The sequence below is a fragment of the Hesperophylax consimilis genome, chromosome 14 (assembly GCF_061612785.1).
Source record: "Hesperophylax consimilis isolate HC1 chromosome 14, BYU_Hcon_1.0, whole genome shotgun sequence".
In the NCBI taxonomy this organism is placed as follows: domain Eukaryota; kingdom Metazoa; phylum Arthropoda; class Insecta; order Trichoptera; family Limnephilidae; genus Hesperophylax; species Hesperophylax consimilis.
Genome location: NC_142849.1, coordinates 27,989,073 through 28,011,801, shown reverse-complemented (window position 1 = coordinate 28,011,801; position 22,729 = coordinate 27,989,073). Strand labels below are relative to the sequence as shown.

At 33.1% G+C, this 22,729-nt stretch overlaps 1 protein-coding gene across 1 annotated transcript in view; it reads right to left on the bottom strand.

The window, feature by feature from the left end:
• Positions 1-6,614: 6,614 nt before the first annotated feature.
• Positions 6,615-22,729, bottom strand: part of LOC149418153 (uncharacterized) — a 218,806-nt gene continuing 202,691 nt past the window's right edge. The window contains exons 5-8 of the mRNA XM_089639356.1: positions 21,963-22,096; positions 17,618-17,864; positions 16,412-16,512; positions 6,615-12,089 (exon numbers count right to left, since the gene is read on the bottom strand). Of these exons, the coding sequence (XP_089495482.1) occupies positions 12,000-12,089; positions 16,412-16,512; positions 17,618-17,864; positions 21,963-22,096 (572 nt within the window). The 3' untranslated portion in view covers positions 6,615-11,999. The remainder of the gene's footprint in view (positions 12,090-16,411; positions 16,513-17,617; positions 17,865-21,962; positions 22,097-22,729) is intronic.

The window sequence follows — 22,729 nt, the reverse complement described above, 5'->3', positions numbered from 1 at the left end:
CAATCGCAGTGCCATAAGTTTTTGCTGTTCATGTATATAATTCGTAATTTCGTTTAGTATTGCATCCTCTTTTGTTTGATTCTTAAAAATTCTTTTTAAAAAACAGACAATTTTTCCCGGGCTACAAATAACCTGGCAATATTTGAATTCCTTATACTTCCATTATTATAAGCGGAGAAAGTTGCTTGTGTCATGATGGAGCCCGCAACGCCTGGGTGGGAACCTGACGCATCTGTCCTCGGCTACTAACCGGTCACTGTTATAACTCGTATCTTATGCACTATGGCCCACCAAACCAATCAAACTAGTTCATAGCAATTCTTTGTCAATTACATGTTTCGAAATCTTCCTGAGAAATGTCATTTTTACACTTCATGTCGTTGACGAATAACCAATACCGCCAAAACGCCTTAAATCTAATTGAGAGACAACAAAATATGTGAAGAGTATAAATTTTCCGTGCCACATCAAAACTGTGACGGGGGTATTGGAGATGGGCAGTGTTTCTTTCAAAATATAACCAAGGTCAGTTGTCTGGTATTGCTTATTTACCATTGTGCTCATATCTCTTGGGTGGTATTATAAGCTAAGTATAAAGAGATAGGCGTAATTCACTTCTCTATCGAATTTCATAAACCGTAATTTTTAGACGGCATGTCGCTTAGTCGCGGATTCAGTCGTTTCAATTTTAGTTGATCAACTCGCCACTTGAAAGCATATTGATTATGTATGAACCTTCAACAAGAACCCGCTATTAGACGGTATTGTTTCTTCGTCAATGATAAATAATTTTGACCTAGGATCATAGATTTGTGTATCTTTTAAACAAAGTTTTATAAATTATGTCATTAACTCTATGCACGCGGCCGTATCAACTGTTGTTACGGCAAAAAGTCCATACTCACACGCGGCCGTATCAACAGTTGATACGGAAACTTTGAATGCCGATATTCCAGCGGTCTTTTGACATAAATTTATTTCCCGCTCGCTTGAACATTTGTAGAACTATCACGATGCTGACATCTACAAGAATTTCTCGAAAATAAATTTGTGTTTCATTTAAAAACATCGATAATCAAGTGAGCCTCTTCGCGCCTTCGAGTGCCATAGTTTACAATTTTGTCAACGGATGGCGTTAGTTCAATTTTGTTATTATTTTGTGACATAAAATTTACGTGTCCAGTTTTAGAAAAAGTTTTCATAACAAAAAATGATAAGTGCTCATGGTGTTCCACTTGTGTCTATCAACGCAGTGGCCTAATTACACACACGCCGAGCGAATGGCGGGACTACATTCAAAAGATACGGTACGTCTTTGTATGAAATTTTATGTTTTTGTTTTTATAAACATCCAAGAGTGTTGACACACGAGGATTTGTTATCATATTGTGGAGAATAATCTGTTCTGTCTATATAGTCCAATAAATCATGCCAGAATGCTATAATTTGACATTTAATTGCGTGCATAGGTATTTGAAAATATGTACCGCGTACGGGTATAGATAAAACGGAGCAAATTAACGCGTTCAAAAGGTTAAACGAACCTAACCTAACTCCTGTCAGAAATTATTCTCTTTTACCTGCAGTCTTGTTCTAAGCTGTCAATATTATTATTGTATATGTATGAAGCATGTACAAATGTTTGTACATTTATAGAATTCTCATTCACACGTCTAGAAAAACATGCAACTTCAGACGAAAGGTTAAACCATTTTTTTTTTGTATTTTTTTGACGAGTTTTTGTTGTCCCGAAACTCTTGAGGTTTATGGGTCTCCCATCATGGATAAATTATCGTCTATGAGACGTTATCACCTACATTCATTTTTTTTTCTTGTACATAATTCTGTGTTATGATAGACATTATAGAGGATGTTCAAAATACTTCAATTTCTTTCATACTTCGATGTGACCAATTTTTAATGTAAGAAATAAAATACATACAATAATTTTGGAATACATATCTGATTGGTCATGATATTGGACGGTACCTAGTAGAGGAATGTTTATTTAGTTTAGAGGCTGGTGTAACTTAATCTAATTAACTTATTTTGCTAATAATTATGTAAGCTTCTCACACCACGACATATTGTATTATATCTTCATCATTGTATTACTTTATGCAATTACTCAAATGACCGCCATTTTAAGCCATCTTGAAATATTAACCTAAAACATAAAATTGAGATCAATTGAATCATACGCACTGCCGTAGAAGCCTGGCCAGATCAACACATTTACTTAAATGTCACCAATGGGACATTGCGAGATCACCATCTACTGAAAATCTAACTGACACTGCAGACCTGGTTTCCAATTCATGTCATTCGATAAAAGAACTGAGTTTTTTTTATAAAATATCACGCCACTCTTTTTAACAGTCATACAATAAAAAAAAAACCAAATCAATCAATAAATGCGCACAGCGCTGACGGTGCAGATATTTTACGCATCATATGGTGCGGTTAGCGGTGAATAGTTTAAGATACTTTGATCTTGAATGGAACTGAACCATAGACATTCAAATTGATAGACTAGCCAATCAGGGAAAGGGGAACAAAGTAAGTTGGGCGGAGCGCGGGAGGCGGCGTTTCCCTTTCTGTGATTTGTGAATAAATGAATCTGACAGTATACAAGCAACTCGCATTGTAATATCACTATTTAGTCCTCGTAAATAAAAAAACTCACCCACCTCACTCATTTCTAGCGCTATGCTAGGCAGCTTGTTAAAAAACGATCATTCAGATCCTGCGTAGAAAAGTCCCACAATGTACTGCGCTGCAAACCTTTGGCCTACTTTATTTGAAATTTTCTGCGCAGGGACTGGTTATTTCAATGTGCAATCTTCGGCGGTCAATGTTCGACTGATGTCATAGTTTATTCAAAGCATTCCCGAGCCCTTTTGGTGCCAAATATATGGTCACGTGGTTTGCCTCCAGTTCTCATATTAGGGCAAGTCTATCAATTCGGATGTCTTTTGTATTTTATTTTCCATCAGCAGGCATCAAAATAAATGCATTTACATTCACAAAAACTGCGAGTTAGCTTGCCACATTAACATCAATGGAAAACAAAGGCATTTACAGTCAGTCACAAAACCTGCAAGTTAGCTTGCCACATTAACATCAATGGAAAATAAAGGCATTTACAGTCAGTCACAAAACCTGCAAGTTAGCTTGCCACATTAACATCAATGGAAAATAAAGGCATTTACAGTCAGTCACAAAACCTGCAAGTCATCTTGCCACATTAACATCAATGGAAAATAAAGGCATTTACAGTCAGTCACAAAACCTGCAAGTCATCTTGCCACATTAACATCAATGGAAAATTTCAATTTGAGGTTGTTGTGTTTAAATTTAACTGGTCGACATTTGGCAGTTTGATTTGCATTAATTTTGAATCGACTTCTTTTAGTTGGTGTTTCCTCTCGGATGGAAATTAAGGACAAAATGCACGCATGGGATGGTTGTATAATAATATGTTTGATGTAAGGTATATAGATCATTTTGCACATACATATTTAAAAATTGTTTTTAATTTTTTATTATTAAAATGCAGTGAAGCCTCCGTTATTATAATTATTGTACTTTTATACGGTCTTGCTATGGTGTAACCTACAAAAACAATCTTTTATGCATGAATTATTTCGAGTTATCCCTAAGAAGCCTGAATTATTTAGATATTTTTACAACTTCATTAATATACTATGATTCATCCTAGACTTGCAGAAAAGTCAATAGATGTCACACATTAAATTAAAAATAAGATATATTTATTTAAAGACACTGTCTAGATTGCATTTAGTTTGGGTTGAATCTTGCGATCATACATAAAGATAGCAGCCAATAAAAATGTACAGTGAGAAAATGAAGACATTGGTAGTTCTTATTCGAAGAATGCATTATTTATGAATTATTTTGCAAGTCTGTATGTAAATTGCTACAGTTTTTTCACAAAAAGTTTGTTATTAAATAAATATCAACAAATTTTAATTAAAAAGAAAAGTATGACATTTTATGCTTCTAATAAAAAATCTACACACTGCAAAAAATATTTTAATATATGACATTATGTCGCTTCACAATCGTGTTTTCCCGAGCAAAGTCCACATAGTCCCTTTTTACAGGGAGCTCATATGAGGTTGTATCGCCTTGTCTCATTGGAATCACTTTTCCGATAAGAAAAATGGTGACTCGTCTTGCTATCCCCATTTCTAGTAAGACGGCAATGAATGCTTTTATTACATTCACAGTAGTTGGTGTCCACTTTTTTTTCCATGAATCTTATTTCAAATTGGTTGTGTTCAAAAATTGTGCAGCATAACGATTTGTTTTTTTGACAATATTTTCATGAAGTAACGAGGTGAAAAATAAATTGAAATAATCTGTTGGTTTTGCATCAGATGAAGAAGGTCGTCTAGGTCCATGAATTTTAAAACAATTGTCAGATTCTTTTGTATAAACTTTTGTTGGAGGAATAATACATTAATTTGCTCTTTCGTTTTTACAAAAAAAAATTTGTCATAAAAAGTCTCGTTGTCCCGTGTTTTATTGATAATATTGTTTGACTTTAAGCTCTCGAATTTGTCCTACGACTGGGATATTATTTATTACAACCAAAAATTATAAGAATTCAAAATATGAAAATATGTATATTTTTTTAAATTTACATTATTTTGGGATTGACCAATTTTTGCTCTGCGATTGACCGGTTGGGAATTCTTGTTCTTTGAAATGAACTTCTTCACTTTGATAATTTCTTAATCCTTCTATAGACTACACTTGCATCGCACCATATTTTCCTTTAACTGCTATATTGGCTGGAGTGTAAAAAATATTGACTAATGTAAAACAATTTTTGGAAGTTTCACTGCATTTGATTTAAAACATTATTTTGTTTTGCCGTTTGTTTTCTATTCAACGTTTCTTTTATAATTTTATGAAAATAAAATTGAAATGAATTGTGTTGTGTTGACGAAATAAAAAAATCTTAAAACTTATTTTGTGTTTCTATTTTATGTAGAAAATCATATCAGAGGGCTCTCAGTAATGCTTTGGATGAATCAAAGCATTGTTTCTAACCTTCTCCTTAACCTTCCCTTAAGCACCTTGCTGTGGACCCAACTATTAAACTGCCAGGGTTCTCTCTCCCTCGGAAGACGTGGACCTCACTAAACCACATTGTGTGCAGTCATAGCCACATAGGCTTAAAGATTCTGAATAGTGCGAATGTGGACATATTCAAACAACAGAACACATTGTAGAAGATTGTCCACTTCATCAGTTCCTGGGAGCACATTTGTGCTGAACCAAGTGACTCTCAATGCGGTCTACTGGCTGAATAATCTCAGCATCCCGCTTTGACGTCCACCACCTCAAATGTCAAACAATGTTATCCACAAAATTGATGCAAAAAATTCTTGGGCTTAAAGTCAAACAATTTTATCTATAAGAAACATACCAACAATTCGAGGGCTAAAAAGTCAAACAACATTATCGACAAAAAGATATATTATTTTGTAGATAACATTGTTTGACTTCAAGCCCTCGAATTAGTATGTTTTTTTTGTAAAATACGTTTGATTTTAATAATTCTTTTCTTTAAATGTTTGACAGATGGGAAAGATGTCATATTTTTAAACTTTACTAACAATTGAAAGGTAAATTTCAATTAAGTTGATGCAATGCTGCTGAGGAAAATATTTTTTTATAAATACTTTCAACATCACAAACCCTACAATAATTTAATATCCTGTAATTTGTCACAGGTCGACGTTCATATATACAAAAAATAATGTAGTTTTAAAGATGAGTTTTGATAAAACGCTAACGGAACACATATGTGACTGCTATGTTAAGGTTAAAGAAGTATCATCAACATACATACTAATTTCGGTTGTGGGTCTGTGATTGTAACTTTGGTGAAGTTACAATCAATTTTCTTGGCTAAAGCTGAGGACGGGTTGTTTCGGAGAATTTGAACAATTCTTCAAATTTCAAAGTTAATTTTCAAGTTCTGTGAAAGATTTTTTAAGTTCTGTTATTATTTCAGTTATGTCGAGCAACTAGCCTATAATGATATAATAACAGAACTTGAATAGGACTTTCACAGAACCTGAAAATGAATATTGAAATTTGACGAATTGTTCAAATTCTCCAAAACTACCCGTCCTAAGACTAAGGAGGGGTTGTTTCAAATTTCAAATTCTGTGAAGCAACCTGTCCTTATGTTTGAATTTTCTGGAAAGTGTTAAATTTTTTTATACCTACTAAAGGGACTCCGATTTGTTGTCAAAATGGGTGTATCTAGAAGTTTCGAATAGTTCTCGCAAGATTTTCCAGGGGTCTGTTATAGTCTATGTATATAAATAAATAAAAAATGTTTGATTGTCACCTGTGACAGGTACAAACATCATTTCTTTTAAACAGCGCCATCTGTTGGATGTAAAAGTAAAGAGGGCTATTGTTTCTCTATATGCACAGACAGACTGAGCCATAAAGCTGAGTGTAGCGGGGTACAGCTATATTAAATAAAAATCTGGACACAATTTTGAATACACATTTATTTATAAGATTATACAGAATTACAAAATTAAATTTGTACAATAAATCCTTTCAAGCCAAGTTATTTCTACGTCCACACTGGATTAATAATATATATCATAATATTTATGTACCTTTTACAAATATATTTTATATTCTATCAATTCAGGCCATTTCATAGGTCAATCAATCCTTACGGAGAATCTGGGGGACTGTCAGAAACTCTATTATTTGTTTGTTGAAGTTAGAAACCTTTTGGTTTTGTCACAATTATCCTCTAGGAGAGAACTAAAACTGAATTAAGGCACTAAAGTGTAGAATTTTAGTAAATCAATGTCTGCATTGAACAATATTAACACAATGAGCCCCACAACATTCGATTCTTATACACATTCTTTTGGGTGTGGGCTGAGAGTGTTAAGGCCCAGTTGCTTGAATCTTCGTCCTATTTGACACTGTCATAAAATCGGCCAACAGTGCCTTTTTTTCTGATGATTCATTTAGATTTTTTTAATGTTAAAAACAGTCCCATTTTTTCCAATGTTTCTGGCTTTCATACTTCAAGGGTGTTTTTTGCCATTGTTACAATTACATTGTTTTATTATTGAATTTTCAACATAAATTGTAAAATTGAAGTCGAGTTGAGACTTAGAAGGGATTGGATGTTGAAGGGAGGCAATTTTAGAAAAGACTAGATAGAAAAGAGATTAATAAAATTATTTGTTTAGAAAGGGACCACCAAAAGAGGTGTTATTTAAAATATCTACCCATTTTTATACCGCATAAATTACCTACAATACGGGGAGTCAAGCATGTGAACTTTAGAAAAGTGAGAGGGAATAAAAACTTATAAATTGATAGTCAAAAACTTATAAATTGGTCGTAAACATTTTACCAAATTCTGACAGGCCAAGAGTAAACTGTTAAAGGTCGTTTGAAAGGGACCAATACAAAAAAATCAATATGGCGCTTTTTGCTGATGGCCAACCGGACAAATCAGAACACTTGTGAAAAATTATAGTTATGAGAAAACCGTTTAGTAGGTTTAGTTTTTTTCCATCACTTTATATTACTTCATTAATTAAAAAAATGTTCTGGTTTGTCATGGAACTGTCAAATGTGACCGGAGTTCAAACAACTAGACCTAAGTAAAGGCATTGCTTTTCACAATTCTTCTATTGCTAACGTTGGTAATTTTATGATGAAAATTAGTTTTTATAAAATAATGTGATTTTTCATCTTTGACCTTCCCATCCTAACAATCTCATCCAATTGTATTTTATATTCTAATTTAAAATTAAATATATTATGTAGACATGAATGATAATGATAAAATTTATCCAACAATTTTCAGTATTGCTGGAAAAAAATAATTACAGCATGATTTGATTTCTTTTGCATTTACAAATAGTGTCATATATGTTATTTTATAACGCAACTCTCTGAAGTCCTCGGCGTTACCCGGGCTTTATATAGAGTTTTTTTTTAACTATACTTAGACAGTGACCTTCCTCTGAAGATTGTTTTGAAAGTCAAGTGTGCGAAATTTCATCAATCTCAGAATAAAACTGTAGAATTGAATAAAAATCAAAAAAACGCCACCCGCCCGGTCTATACCCGCCTGCCAGCCACCACAGATAATCTTATTTTTTTGAATAAATAGATAAAGGAATAAAAAATTGTTATGCCAATAAGAATAGATGATTTTGCGGCATAGATAATAGAAGAAACAAGGGATATAAGCCACGAACCATTATTACAATGAAATCTCGCGCATAAGTGTCGCCAACATCGTTCTCTCTATTTCATATATGCCCATCTATACACAGCGGTGCCTTTGTTTTTACCTACACGCCAAACGCATGACTTTAATTTCATAAGTCGCCACTTTGGTAATCCGTGCAGTTTGGTTGCAGCTCGGCGACAGCGGTATGCTTCTATGCCATATCTCCTCTTGATTCTATTTATCTATGACATACAGAGGAGTGAATTTTTAAAATGCTTTTTGATTTGTGAAACACATTGGAATAGGGGGGTATAACTCCGATCGAAAATTGAAACCGAAATATTGAGACGTCATATCATCGCTTAACTATATCCACCAATGAAAAACTCGGAAAGTCTATGGAATAAACTTTTAAAGTTTTTCATTGGTGTATAGTATAATAAGTAGGGTCCGAATGAGAATTGTACTGTCTATATATTGGCATATCTATGCTTTTTTAGGACCAATTTGTTTCATACAAAAAACCTGCAGATTTCGATCTAGCGAGTGATTTATTTATGCATTGGAATGAATATGAATACAATCAAAAATGAAATTTCTCAGATATTATCAAGAAAATTTATACATATTCGTAAGTTTTATATAAAGTTTCTATTGGTACCTTTGAAACACATTTATAACATCCAACTAGAACATAATATTAAATATCAGAGAGATATGTAAGTTTTCAAGAGGCCAGATTTAGAATTCAACAACATTTTACATATCAATATGATAACTACGAAGGTACCTACACACATATAAAAAGGAAATTCCTAACCTTAAAAATAAAATATTACCTAACGCTTATGGAAATTAATATTTAAGGCGACTCGATATTCTATTCTTACCTACCCGTTTACAGAACTCTTCTTTTATAATATTACATAACTTCCACCAAAATAGTAGGATAGTCTAAACATGTCAGTTTGTTTTGGATAACAATGTTCGTCAATTATTGAGTTCCCCGCAAGTCACAGCAAGCAAGCTGGGAAATCATTCTTCACATTTTTATTTCTTTACAACGAAAATAGCAACAAAAATGTATTCGGCCTTTTTAGACCGTCGTCCCATTGGGTCAGTAAGGTTAAGGATTCGACATAAACCGAAGACCCTGTGTAAAAAATTAAAGTTCGCTACTGTTGGCAGTGCAGTCATTGTGAGACTTTTCTGCACAGGATCTTCGATTTATGACGATTATTAACTAAAAATAACTGCAAGCCGCCATTTTTTCCTTCTAGAATGCTTGAAATTGGCAGAAAACTGAGTTAGGAAAGCATTTTTCCTGAAATTTATTGAGATTTAAACTAATTGGATAGGGGATTAGGCATTTGAATTTTCCTTGTTTTTAAAATATTGCATTTTCAAAAGTTAAGTATATTAACTTTCTTGCGTGAGAAATTTCACTGAAATAATACAAATAAATTAATTAAATGTTTATATTAGTGTAAATCATAAAACTCCTCTACAAAAGCATTACAAGTTTCATCAGCAATCAGTCTTTACTTATTCAATATTCATTCCTTAAGAGAAAATGTATTTATTAAGTTAATTTTAAGATAAGTACTTAAGTATTATTTATCATAATAATGACTAAACAATTAGAGTTTTTTTTCTTCAGTTTCCATAAGATATATTTCTTTAGGTGAATGTTAAACGTGAAAAAATAATTCTGGTAAAATTCTATAAAAATGTTTGATGTATGTGGCAAAGTTTTTGATAGGCGTCGGTGGATTTTTGATTTATTCAATAAGAATAGTTGGGTTTTGTTGCCTAGGTTCGAATTTTCCTTATAATGAAGAACTTATAAGTCAAACGCTTGGTCCATCGAATATTCTACGCTCTACTCCTAGGGTTGTAAAATTCACATTTAGTTCTAGGTCTTTAGTTAGTTGCTACGTTATATAGGAATACGGAGTAGTATTATGGGAAGATACAAAACGTCGTAATTCAGAATTAAGCTGTTGGAAAAAAACAAACAATTGTCTCATTTGTCGAGGATTGATTCAAATCTAAACAGATTGCGGAAATCACGTTGGGCGCCTTTCAAAAAGATCCTGCAATATACGTAGCACAAAAGCTGTGCTGTTTGCTTAAATAAAACAATAATACGCCAGGCGTACGTTTAACGCCGGTCAAAAATAAATTCCGCAAATTCACATCTCTAAAGCTACACGCATTGCGGAAATTCCTTTGGTAAGGCGGATAATTAACGCCTTTTAACTATGATTCAGCAATTTACACAGCTACATGATTGTGAACATTGCAGAAACTAATTAAATATTACCTTTAACCTTTGTTAAGTATTTTTTTTATTTATGTTTATGGTGCATAACTTGAGTTCGCAGAACGTAGCTTATATATAGAAGGACGTCGTGCAACAGACAAACAAGGGCTGAAAATGTAATACTAAATTGATTTGAAATGAAATAGGCGCATTAAAATGTTGAAAAACCAAAGTGCGCCGATAAATACTAACATTATTTTGAGTGTCAATTCGGAATGAGTCTTTTTGTCATCAATTTACTAAACACACAACATCAATAATTATAATTACACTCAGAGTTTGATATTATCCGTAAATACATAATATTATTTTAATATCATTCACTCAAACATTCAAAAAATGATTTAAAGGAATATAACAATTCTAAAGGAGAACATGTTCAAGTTGTTACAACAAATTTGATATATTCTTATTGGTAAAGTAAGCTCTATGTTATAATCAATAGTTAATCTAATTAATAAATTAACACACAATTTTGTAATTTCAGTGAAAATGTTATGGTCTTCTAAAAAACGTGGCAAACTTTGAGATAGGTCATAATTTTTTCTGAAATATTTTCTTTGCAGTTTCTGAAATAACATTTGAAAGATCAAAAACATTATATTTTAACCCATTGCGTACCAACCTTGTCTCTTTAACTCGTCATTGTCTTAGAACCTAAACAAACATAGTTGTATCATTCCCAGATTGAAAGATTCTCTGAGTATCACCCTGGTGATATACTACCGAATAGCCAGGAACTCCCCTGCTTCCTCTTCCACATCTTTTCTCCTCTCTACTACCCTCACTTCGCAGCAGATCTCAATTTGGGATGTTTTAGTCTCACTGGCTCCAGACGGCTGGGAACAGTTGAAACTCTTGTGCGGTATACATATAAATTAACACATACAAATTATTTCAAAGGTATTTTTTTTTGTAATTCTTGCCCAATATTTATTTTGAATAGATATTATTGATTTCGTACCGACCCGTGTTGGATTGGCTTTACTGTTAACCGACAAAACCAAGGTGCGAATGACGTCACGCGTACCTCGCAATATTTCGATCGTTTTGCCGGGCTTTGACAAATCAAAACTTTGAAAATTATTTGTACTTTGAAAACAAGATTATTTATTTAAAAAAATACTGGATAGTAAAATTTGCGGACTTGTCTTTTATCACATTATTCCTTAACAATTCAACACTTAATGGGTTAAAAGTTTAACGAATTCAGAATTAAAGTAAACCAAATTTTAAATTAACATTTGCAAAAGATTGCTTTTCCATGATATGATTACAAATTTTTGAGATCTTTTAAACAGTTTTTTGTTCTGGTTTAGTGACCTCCTTCAAATCGTTAAAAAATATAAACAGAGGAATGATACGACATAATGTGTTGATATACTTTGTTTGTTTAAATAATGTTCAGTTGCTGGCTTGGATAAATTTAGCTCTCAGCATCTCTATGGTCTGCTGAGTGACAGGATCTGTTGGGGACTCGGAGTCGGAGCTCGTCTGAAAAAAAACAACAATTTATTAATCATCTTATCAAAATATCTTACTGCAAAGCTGAAAATCTGTGTGCTGAAGCAGCAAATCTTGAATTGTGACGTTTGGCATCGTGAAAATGGCACAGCTCTTTTTGTCGATTCCTATGTCAATGCAGCTTTTTTAGGTGAATACCCAGATACCCTGGCCATCCTTAATATTTACAGACTATTTGTTAGGCCCCGTATTAAGCGTTCAAAGATGGTTTGAAAGGGAGATGTGTAAATAAGAATGTTAGAGGGAGCGCGCTAATATTAAAAAACGATAATAATTAAGAAAAAATGGTGAAAATATTTAATAAAATACCACTAGTTTGAAATAGAGCCAAAAATCTCTCGAAAAATGCTTTAGTTACATTTAAATATACACTGTGATTTTTTCATGCCTATAACATATTAAATAACGGAGCAAAACGTGTTTTTAATAATTTTCGGGGCTCACTTTGCGATTTTTTTCTATCGAGGGAATTTCATATAGTTAACGTTTCGACATAACAAATGTATAGATATTATCTTCAAAAATAACATATATATTTTTTTAACCCTTTAATTATTAGGAGACCAAATTTGTCCCCAAACATCATACGAATTTGGGTTCCTGATATTTAAAGGGCCTGAAAACTTAAAGAGTTAACGAGAAGCTTGTTATAAATCGGTAGAATTCGGGTATGCGTGGCTTAATCCTTTGGGAAATTTTGGGAGATAATCTTTACAGACAACAATCGGCATAGTCCTTTTGGGAGATATGAAAAGCCCTGGACAAAGCATTAGAGAAATTTTGTATGAATGGTATTGAAGCGAAATCTAGAGTGATGGGAAATTGCCAGGTAGCCATCTTGTATGACTAACGCAGTTATAATGACTTACGATTTTTTCGGGTATTTGATGAAATAATTAATGGATAAGTAATTATAAAATTTACGTAATTTTGACATTTTTCATACATCTTCCCACTCACCCCGCGACTTCAAATTGTTCTCGATTTGCTCCGTCCAGGGATTTTTAAGTTCAACGAGATTAATATCTCAATTTTTCGAAGAAAATTTCTTCTGAAAGCTTATCACTTTGTGATATCATTATTTATTAGAATAATAGACAAATAACTTTGTTTACATCATTTTAATATATATATATATAACCTCTACATGTTTCATGAACAATGTTCACCTCATCAGGAGCAAGTATGTACTAAAGTCAAAAATTAAATATAGATTACAATTGAACAGTGGAAGAAGTGGGGAGGGGTAAAAGTGGGCGGGGTTTTTCAGAATTGGGAATTACAATATTGTTAAAAGAAAGACCAGTTTAGTGGGAAAATATTTAAAAGTGGGTTTATAATTTTTTTTTACTTTTTAATTAAGTCTTCTTTCTTATTTACATGTTTTATAATTTCTAAATTATTTATTTGCGAAGATTTATATCCTGTGGGCAGTATTTTAAGACCCGAGTTTTTAACAAATGTGTGATCGTTATTTAAAAGATGATCTGCAAACTCACAGTTTCACGATTTCCGTTTAGAGCTCTGAGATGTTCTTTAGTTCTAACTTCATAGTTTCTATTGGTCCTACCTATGTAAAAGAAATTGCAATCATTGCAATTGAGTTTATAAACTCCTAATTTTTTAGTTAGCTTATCGCTATCTTTATCATTAAGAATATATTTGTTCATTTTGTTATTGGTGTAAAAATGCCGGTTGAAAAGTATCAGGAATCTTTTTATTTATAATTTTGGAAGTATCATTATCAACAAATATAATTCTACGCCATTGTTTATTTCTATCTTTAGAAATAGGGTAAATATACCGTTTGATTTTAGTATATACTTGCTCCTGATGATGTGAACATTGTTCATGAAACATGTAGAGGTTATATATATTAAAGTGATGTAAACAAAGTTATTTGAGTATTATTCTAATATATATCTCAGCTTGACACGGTCTCATAAAAGTTATGCTATCTCATTTTTTATTATTGTCATAAATACGATCTAAACAGTGTTAGAAAGAGAGAATACCGTACTTTCAGTTTGCATTTAAAAATACCATAAACAAAAATTTACCATGAGCTATAATATACTTCCTTCGAACCCTTTATGTTTTGAAGCTCTCACGTGACGTTATTTTTTAAGATAATTTCCATTACATTTTTACCGAATTAAAAAAGTAATTATACAGAATTGCCTCGCTAGAAAAAAATTGCAAAATATGCTTCCAAACTTATAAAAAAATAACTGTTTCTGTTATTTAACGTGTTATAGATATGAAAAAAACACCAGTGTTTCTTTAAATGCTAATTAAGACATGTGTAGATAGATTTTCGCTATGTTTAATAAGACATGGTTTTTACAACATTTTTGCTTACTTTTTTATATTAGCGCGCTTCCTACAACATTTTAGTGTTGCCATCTAATTGCTCGGTAATAATATATACATTTCAAACAGTCTTTTTCTTCTTTTGAACCGAGCCTTAACCCACAATAATAACCTAAAATAAGTTAGGTATTAGGTTCTTAGTTTGGATGTTTTGATAATAATTTGTGCTCATCAAGAATGTCCAACGTATCTGAATATTTACCCTTTTTAACTTGTAAGAAATGTATTTCATGCGGTATGAAGATCGAAATATTCATTAATCTAAATAAAAAAAAAAAACAGTACAAACAAAACGCCATTTTGTTCTATAAATAAGTTATCAAAAGAACAGCAAATTGTTGAAATTTCAGGCGAATCCGGGTAGTAAATGTTATAAAAGTTCGTCAAGAAAATGTAGAAAAAAATGGAGGGCGGTGCACAGCTTGTTACACCTAACTTTGCAGTTGGTGGCATGTCCAGTGCTAATAAGTAGATTTTTAGAAAAATAAAAATAATCTATCAACGTAAAAAAAGTTTGTTAGTTCCTCATTTGACCGCCTGCAAAGTTTAGCGTAATAAAAATGAAATCATATAATTGACATGTCGGAAGCATTGGAAAAAAACGTAAATAATAAATTAATAGCATTTTTAGCAAATTTGGCTTTTAGCACCATTCTTACTATGATTTTGTTAAACAGCTATGTTCCTTAATGTTTCCTTATTAAATCCTTCCTTATCCATCCATTTTCTCTGTGACTTTAACACTTACAGGTCTAGTCGTTAGAACCGCCGTCATCTTTGATATCGTCACAATCGTCATTTCAATGTTTTTATGTATTATTATTGTTGCTAGTACTTGTATAACTTTTGTCCTGTCTTGGGAAGGATTCTCCTGAAACCTGTCGTCAGTTAAAATAATTTTAGTGGTAAAAACAAAGAATTTATTTGATTCAATCCGAAAATCTGGTCTATGCACTGGGGGTGCTCATAAAAGCACCTCGCACATCCTATATTTTATCCTTTGTTTTCATTCTTACCCATTCAATCAAAATTATTATTTAATTCTTTTACATTCTTGCCAACTGAAATTAGCAGGCTAATTGCCCTATGATTCCCACATCCAATCTAATGGAGTGTAAAATTAAAATAATACATTGCTAATAGCAGGAATGGATGCGGAGAGAAATTGTTTTAATGTTGGTCAGACACATTTGATAAACTAGACGAGGATAATAATTAATGAATGCATTTTCATTAGTGAATTTTCATTAGCGGCATTTTCATGCCATACACGATAAACGGCAGCACAGCTTTTTTCATACAAAAATTAATTTTGCATTTGAGGACAAAATTCACAACCAATGCAACAAATATTCGGTAAGCTTGTAAGGATTTTTATTTTAAATATAGGCTGTTAAAAAATGAATTTTTTCATGATTTGAGAGGCAACTTTTACAATTTTTCGTTAGTTAATAATTATTATTAAACAAAAAAAATCTTGCCAATGTTAATATAATGAAATATGAAATAAAACATCTTAAAAAAAGTGTATTGTTTTTGGTCGAAATTTTGATTTATAAGCAACTATTATTTATTTGTTTTATGGGGTGAGGATTGTCTAGTTCTTGGCGGCAGTAGGCTGTGTTGTGGGTCAGATTTGGAGAGAGACATTTTTACCTCTTCATCAGGTCTCTCTCGAACCATCGCCTTGCACCATAGGGGGGAGAGATTAATTCAAATTTCCGTCACTCCTGGTCACACTGACTCCCAGATTTGGTTGGGTATTTTGGTATCAAATCCAAAATTAAATTTTCTTTGAAAAAGACCGCGCAAACGTTCCCTTTAGAACTTCCAAATATCGATGCAACAATTAAAACCAAACCCTCATCCATGTTGGATCCCATGGATAACTGTAATCTTAACCAAAGTCAAGCACCAACCTGAAACGCTGTGGAGGTTCGTCCTGGGTCATTGCTGTTTTTCTCAGAGACTGTTTTGATTTTCGTGAACCAATTGAAGTTGCAGTCGTCCTCCGTTGCAACTGAAATCACAGAAAAGAAATTTTAGAAGATTCGAAAGCAGATATTTAATTCGCAGATCACTTGAAAAAATAATTATATTGTTTGGATTCTTGTAAGGAAACAATTTAAATTTTCAATGTGACATATTTATAAACAGGTACGATTGAAGACATTACCTAGGTCTATCATTCTTAATGCGCATATTTTTTTTTAAACATGATGATTATAACACTTAATTATAATAAGGAACAACTATTTCAGTTGTCGGAGATGAATAATTGCAATTTAATAGCTATTTCGTTCAAATCATCTTTTGTTTGGCGGTTATCTGTCATGTTAAAAGAACCATAACCTTTAATTTTTAATTAATTAGATTATTTATTTTTTACCAAACCCAAATATGAACCTACGAACCGAAGAACCTAATTTATTAAACAATAATGTTGTTAAATAGGTTTAAGATTGCTAGTATGATTTTCTTAACAGAAACAGCGTAAAGTTTGTTAGTCGATAATAAAATTTTACCATACTTATTTCTAAACAACTTGTTAAATGTTTAGTATGATACAATTCTATATCTATCTATATATATACAAAGGGTGGCGTGGGTTTTTATGCAATCTAGCTTTATCGAGATATTGATTGAATTTTGCACACTTGACCTCCAAACAAGTTGAAGGAAACGGTCTGCATGAGATTTCGAAAAACCACTTGCATCCCTTAAAGCCGAATAAAGCCCGGGCAATAAAAAATACACCCTTCCATTTGAACTTGTTCTTTTTTATTAATTTTAGTTTCCATGATAAAATAAATGGACATGGTGGTTATTAAGAAAGATGTGCTCCAGTTACAAAAATAACCGGTTGTTGTGTAACTGGTTACTGCACAGCCCTAAATAACATTATTAATTAATGAAACAATACTTTCTAACAGATTGATCGTAATGATCTTACTCTTATGAAACGTTTAATAATTTTATTAAATTAAAGTAATTATCATTTTTTAATAACAATGTGGTTTCAGTAAATAGAAATAATGATGTGTGAAAATAACTGAAACTGTTCCTGCTCCAGTCTCTTTAAAAGAAACGGTTACAAAGAAACTATGAATTTCTGCCAGACTCACTGATCTTATCCCTGTATGAAACAGTGTTGCCATTATCATCACCCTCCAAGTAGTTGTCCTCCACCACGACCTCCTCCAGGATGTTGTCATCCCTTGCGGCTTCCTCGTCCTCAAGACTGGAATAACTGTTGGTGGTACCGTCTGAGTCAGTGCGGTTCCCCTTGGCAGAACTGGCGGTGCCGCGATGAATCGGGAGAGACTGCAACCCCTGCTGATAGGACTGCTCAAGAGAGAGAGGGTCGTCTTCCTGGAAGGTTACAAATATAATGATAATTCAATTTACGGAATATTTTGACTTTTATACCTACGTGACTGGCGCAGTTACACTGAATTCTTCCGGATCTTAAATATCTGCAAAACTTATTTTATGTACGTTCACAACTCACAAAATAGTGTGTTTTGTAAGGATAAAAACTTTTTAATAGCCTTCCAAAAGCAGTAAAGGACGCCATAAGCAGTCTTGGCACTTTTAGTAGGGTATGTGCTGAATATGTTAACAAATATCATTTGTACATAATATGTTACTTACAAATTTATATCTTCTATTTATCTTTATTTCTTCGACTGTGTTTTTGATCCTTCTTCGTGTTACTTTATTGTCAATTGTATTCTTTTCTACCATGTAATAGGTGAATGCATATTTTTTGCATACATACATCTAAATTAACGCTAAAAGATAAAACAAATATACACTAAAGATCGCCAACCTGCTGACAATCTTGTAGACTACAAATATAGGTACAAAACACTGCGATGGTCTGGACTGTAGAAAGAATGCCAGATGATACGACGAAGTAAGTTATGGCTATGTGTGACTTGGAGGCAGACAGAGGAAGAGGTGGATATTCTGTTTGGAAGACGATTGGTGCAGGACAGGAAGGACTGAGGAGGGATGGCGAAGGACTGCAGCCAATGGAGAACATTTTTGTGAAGCAGTCCAAATCACATGCTGGGATTTTGGGCCGTGATAGTGATAATATAATTTATTCGTGGAAAGCTCATTGATAAATTGTGATAGCTTAATTTGGGAGGCGGGTGTGGGTAACACCCAAGGTTCGTAGAACATATATACTTAACGAGGTTCGCTCATACAGGCACTTTTCTGACAAAAACGCATCACAAGTCCAGTTGAAGTCCGAAACGAACGATCCCCTTCGCTTTTCACTTCTTAGGTACCTATGTAATGTTATTTTTTAGTAAATATAAGGACGGGTTATTTCGGAGAATTCGAACAATTCTTCAAATTTCAAAGTTAATTTTCAAGTTCTGTGAACATTTTTTTCAAGTTTTGTTATTATTTTAGTTTTGTCAAGCAACTAGTCTTAGGACGGGTTGTTTCGGAGAATCTGAACAATTCATCAAATTTCAACGTTCATTTTCAAGTTCTGTGAAAGATTTTTTCAAGTTCTGTTTTTATTTCAGTTTTGTCAAGCAACTAGCCTACAATGATATAAAAACAGAAATTGAATAAGTATTTCACAAAACCCGAAAATAAATGTTGAAATTTGATGAATTGTTCAAATTTTCCGAAACAACCCGTCCTTAGTCTTAATGATATAATAACTTAACTTAAATAAGACTTTCATCATTGATGTATTATAGTAGATTAGCCCTGTCTAGTTAAATTCATTTTTAAAATAACGCCACGTAGCGTACGTCACAAATATAGAGATGAACTTAACAACCTAACTCTGTTTAAACTCCTTGTACAAGCGTTCAAACTCGTAAGAGAAACCACGGAGAATTTGTTGTCAGAGGTGTTGTAATATGGACATAATTAAAATTTAAATATTTGGAACTCGGTTATTTTTGTGATTGAAAAAATGAACTTGCCCAGCATAGCTGAGAAGCAAAATAGACCAACAAAAGGTAAAACGCAATGCACAGTGCTCATTTCGCATTGCGACCTAATGCGTGGGCCTTTTCATAAATGTGCACGTGAACCAAACCAAAACTGTGTTGGGGTTATTTTTAAATGAATATGCTGTGTCTAGTCTAATTTAGTCTATGACTTTCATAGAACGCGAAAATGAACGATGAAATTTGATGAATTGTTCAAATTTTCCAAAACAACCCGTCCTAAGAATGTCCTCGCATTTATGATACGAGTTGAATAAACGTCGATAAAATTATGTTTTGAACAGTAACAATGTGGTATACGGTAGTGAATGGTAGAACAAGTTGGGGACGTCCGAGGAAGACTTAACGCACTATCCGTGGACCGGAATGATGTAAGGAGTTATTTTAACATGAACAATGTGGTATACAAGAAGACGATTCAATAGAATTCACAATCTCAAAACTTTACTCCAAACTATTCATAACCCCGAGTAACGCCGGGTACACGTCTGTACGTGTGTAAAAACCACTAAATTCTGTGTACTACATCACCATTACATACTTTTAATCACTGTTGAATTTGGCAGCCACCTCTTGTCTGGAGCCCAAAATTTTTTTTTAAATCTTTTGGCTCAATGCAGAAACGGGCGGTTAGTTTGATAGATTCCCAGTCTTAACAAACGGATTGCAATATTTAGAGCACAGGCGTCAGGTAATGCTGTCCTTTTTCTACCGGTATTTAAATGGAAGATGCTCCGAGGAACTGGTGTAATTTATCCCTTCGGCATCGGTGCATAGTTGGAAAACACGCAAAACGCGCGCCCATTAATACTTGGTTAACATTATTTATCACAAGAAAATGGGTCGTTTTTACGACTCGTTCTTGAGTTCAACAGTTCGGCGTTTTAAGGAAATATATGGTTTCCTCTTTCACCGCACACGTCAACACTCTTTATTTATTAAGGCCCCGTAGTAAGCGTTCAAAGATGGTTTGAAAGGGAAATATGTAAATACGAATGTTAGAAGGAGCGCGCTAATATTTAAAAACGATAATAATTAACCAAAAATGGTGAAAATAGAGCAAACATCTCTCGAAAAATGCTTTAGTTGCATTTAAAGATACACTGTGATTTTTTCATGTCTGTAACATATTAAATAACAGAACAAAACGTGTTTTTTTTCGGAGCTAATTTTGCGATTTTTTTCTATCGAGAGAATATCATATAATTAACGTTTCAGCATTACAAATGTATAGATATTATCTTCAAAAATAACAAATAATTTTATTGGAAGTTAAAAACTTAAAGAGTTAACGAGAAACTTGTTATAAATCGATAGAAATTGAATATGCGGGGGCTTAAGTTTTGTATGAAAACGAGTCGCGCAGCCGTTCCTCTTAAAACAAATCTTTGAAATACTCAAAAGTTGATTACCTACTTAAAACCAACAAATTGTAACAAAGTTGAGCATAAAAGCAGAAATAATAATAAAACAAAAACACAATAAAACATGCAATTTATTGACAAAAAAATCAAACACTGTTAGCAAGCATAAGATAAAGAAAGTATTGAAAAGGAATTATGATCATATTACATTTATTTAAAATCTTCTGTGTAAGCAATACTGTGAATTTTCTGAAATATATTTCCAAATAAAAGTTGTGTCGTGGACCTAATGGAATAAGTTGGCAGTTGTAGATGTGAAGCCTAAATACAGAAACTAAAAGAACCAGTTTGGGGCCAAAATAATATTTTTCGGGATTTTGCAATCTAGTAGTGGCACTAAATGAATACTTTGCGGAACTAACGAAACTAGTGGTGGAACTAGAACCATTTGGCGGTTTATAACAATTATTTGCAATATGAAAGACATCAATTCTAAATCTAAATGAGCAGAAGAGAAACAAATCTGGAGAAACCCATTAGCTGTGGGATTGAAAGAACTAGATTTAACACTAAAATAATTTTCTTTGGAACTGTGCGACTGAAAGAACTTGTTGTATGCTGGTCTATACTGCCAAAGTCGGAGTGGTTGGGACTGCAAGACATAGTAGTAACATAGAATGAACTTTTCACCGAACTAAACTAAGGACGGGTTGTTTCGGAGAATTTGAACAATTCTTCAAATTTAAATGTTAATTTTCAAGTTCTGTGAAAGATTTTTTCAAGTTCTGGTGTTGTATCAGTTCTGTCATGCAACTAGCCTATGGTGATATAATAACAAAACTTGAATAGAACTTTCACAGAACCCGGAATTGAACATTGAAATTTGATAAATTGTTCAAATTCTCCGAAACAACCCGTCCTAACTAAATGATGGAACTGAAACAACTAGTTGTGGGACCAAAATAACTGTTTGCGGGATTGATGGAACTAGTTGCTAGGTTATCTTTTTGTGTTCTGTAATGGGTTGGAATGTAAGATCAAGTTGTGGGATAGAATGAACCACTTGTGGGATTGAAATAACTAATACGGGGTTATCTTCTAGTGTTGCGTTGGAAGCGGACCTTGTCACTGTAGCTGGTGTGACCGTCTCCGTCCACGCTGTCACTATCGCAGTCAGAGTGCGAGTGCGATGACTTGGGCTCCAACTCCTCGCCGCTACTGCTGCTGCTGGAGCGATTGTCGTCTTGAGCAGACACTGGAATGGGAAAACAGTACAATTATGAAGATATACTAATAAAAATATCAAATAAAATTCATATCCGCGAATCATTTTGTCTATGGCTTTGGGCGTCACGATATTGGAAGAAATTCGGGTGGGTACTTTCCAATAAAATTTTCCTTCAAATTCGAATGTGTTCCTTTTAAAGCCTAGTAAACAAAAGCAAAAGCACTTATTTTGACAGTTGGATTATTATTGGAGGGAAAACAAAAGTTTGGAAGGGAAAACGAGCAGAGAAACAAAGAGGAACATAACAATGTAATTTTAGGATAAAGAGAACGCGAGGATTTATAGGTTTATTATAAATTCAATCGAAACATATGCGAACACGAAACCGTATTATTCTGCTAGCTGAAATTCCAGGGTTCAATATGTATTATATGTGATTATGTGGGTGAACTTCGATTTTCTACTTCCATAGTATGAAGTATTCAAGTTTCCGAGAACTGACGCTCTCTGATCCGACACAACACATTTGATAAGACTATAAATATAAATAATCCGATGGCCTAGCGCACACATGCGTTAAATGCAGTTTTAAGAAGAAACCATTGCGTGTTTTGTAATTAGATTACTTATTTTGTAAATATACAGGTTTTTCCAATAAGA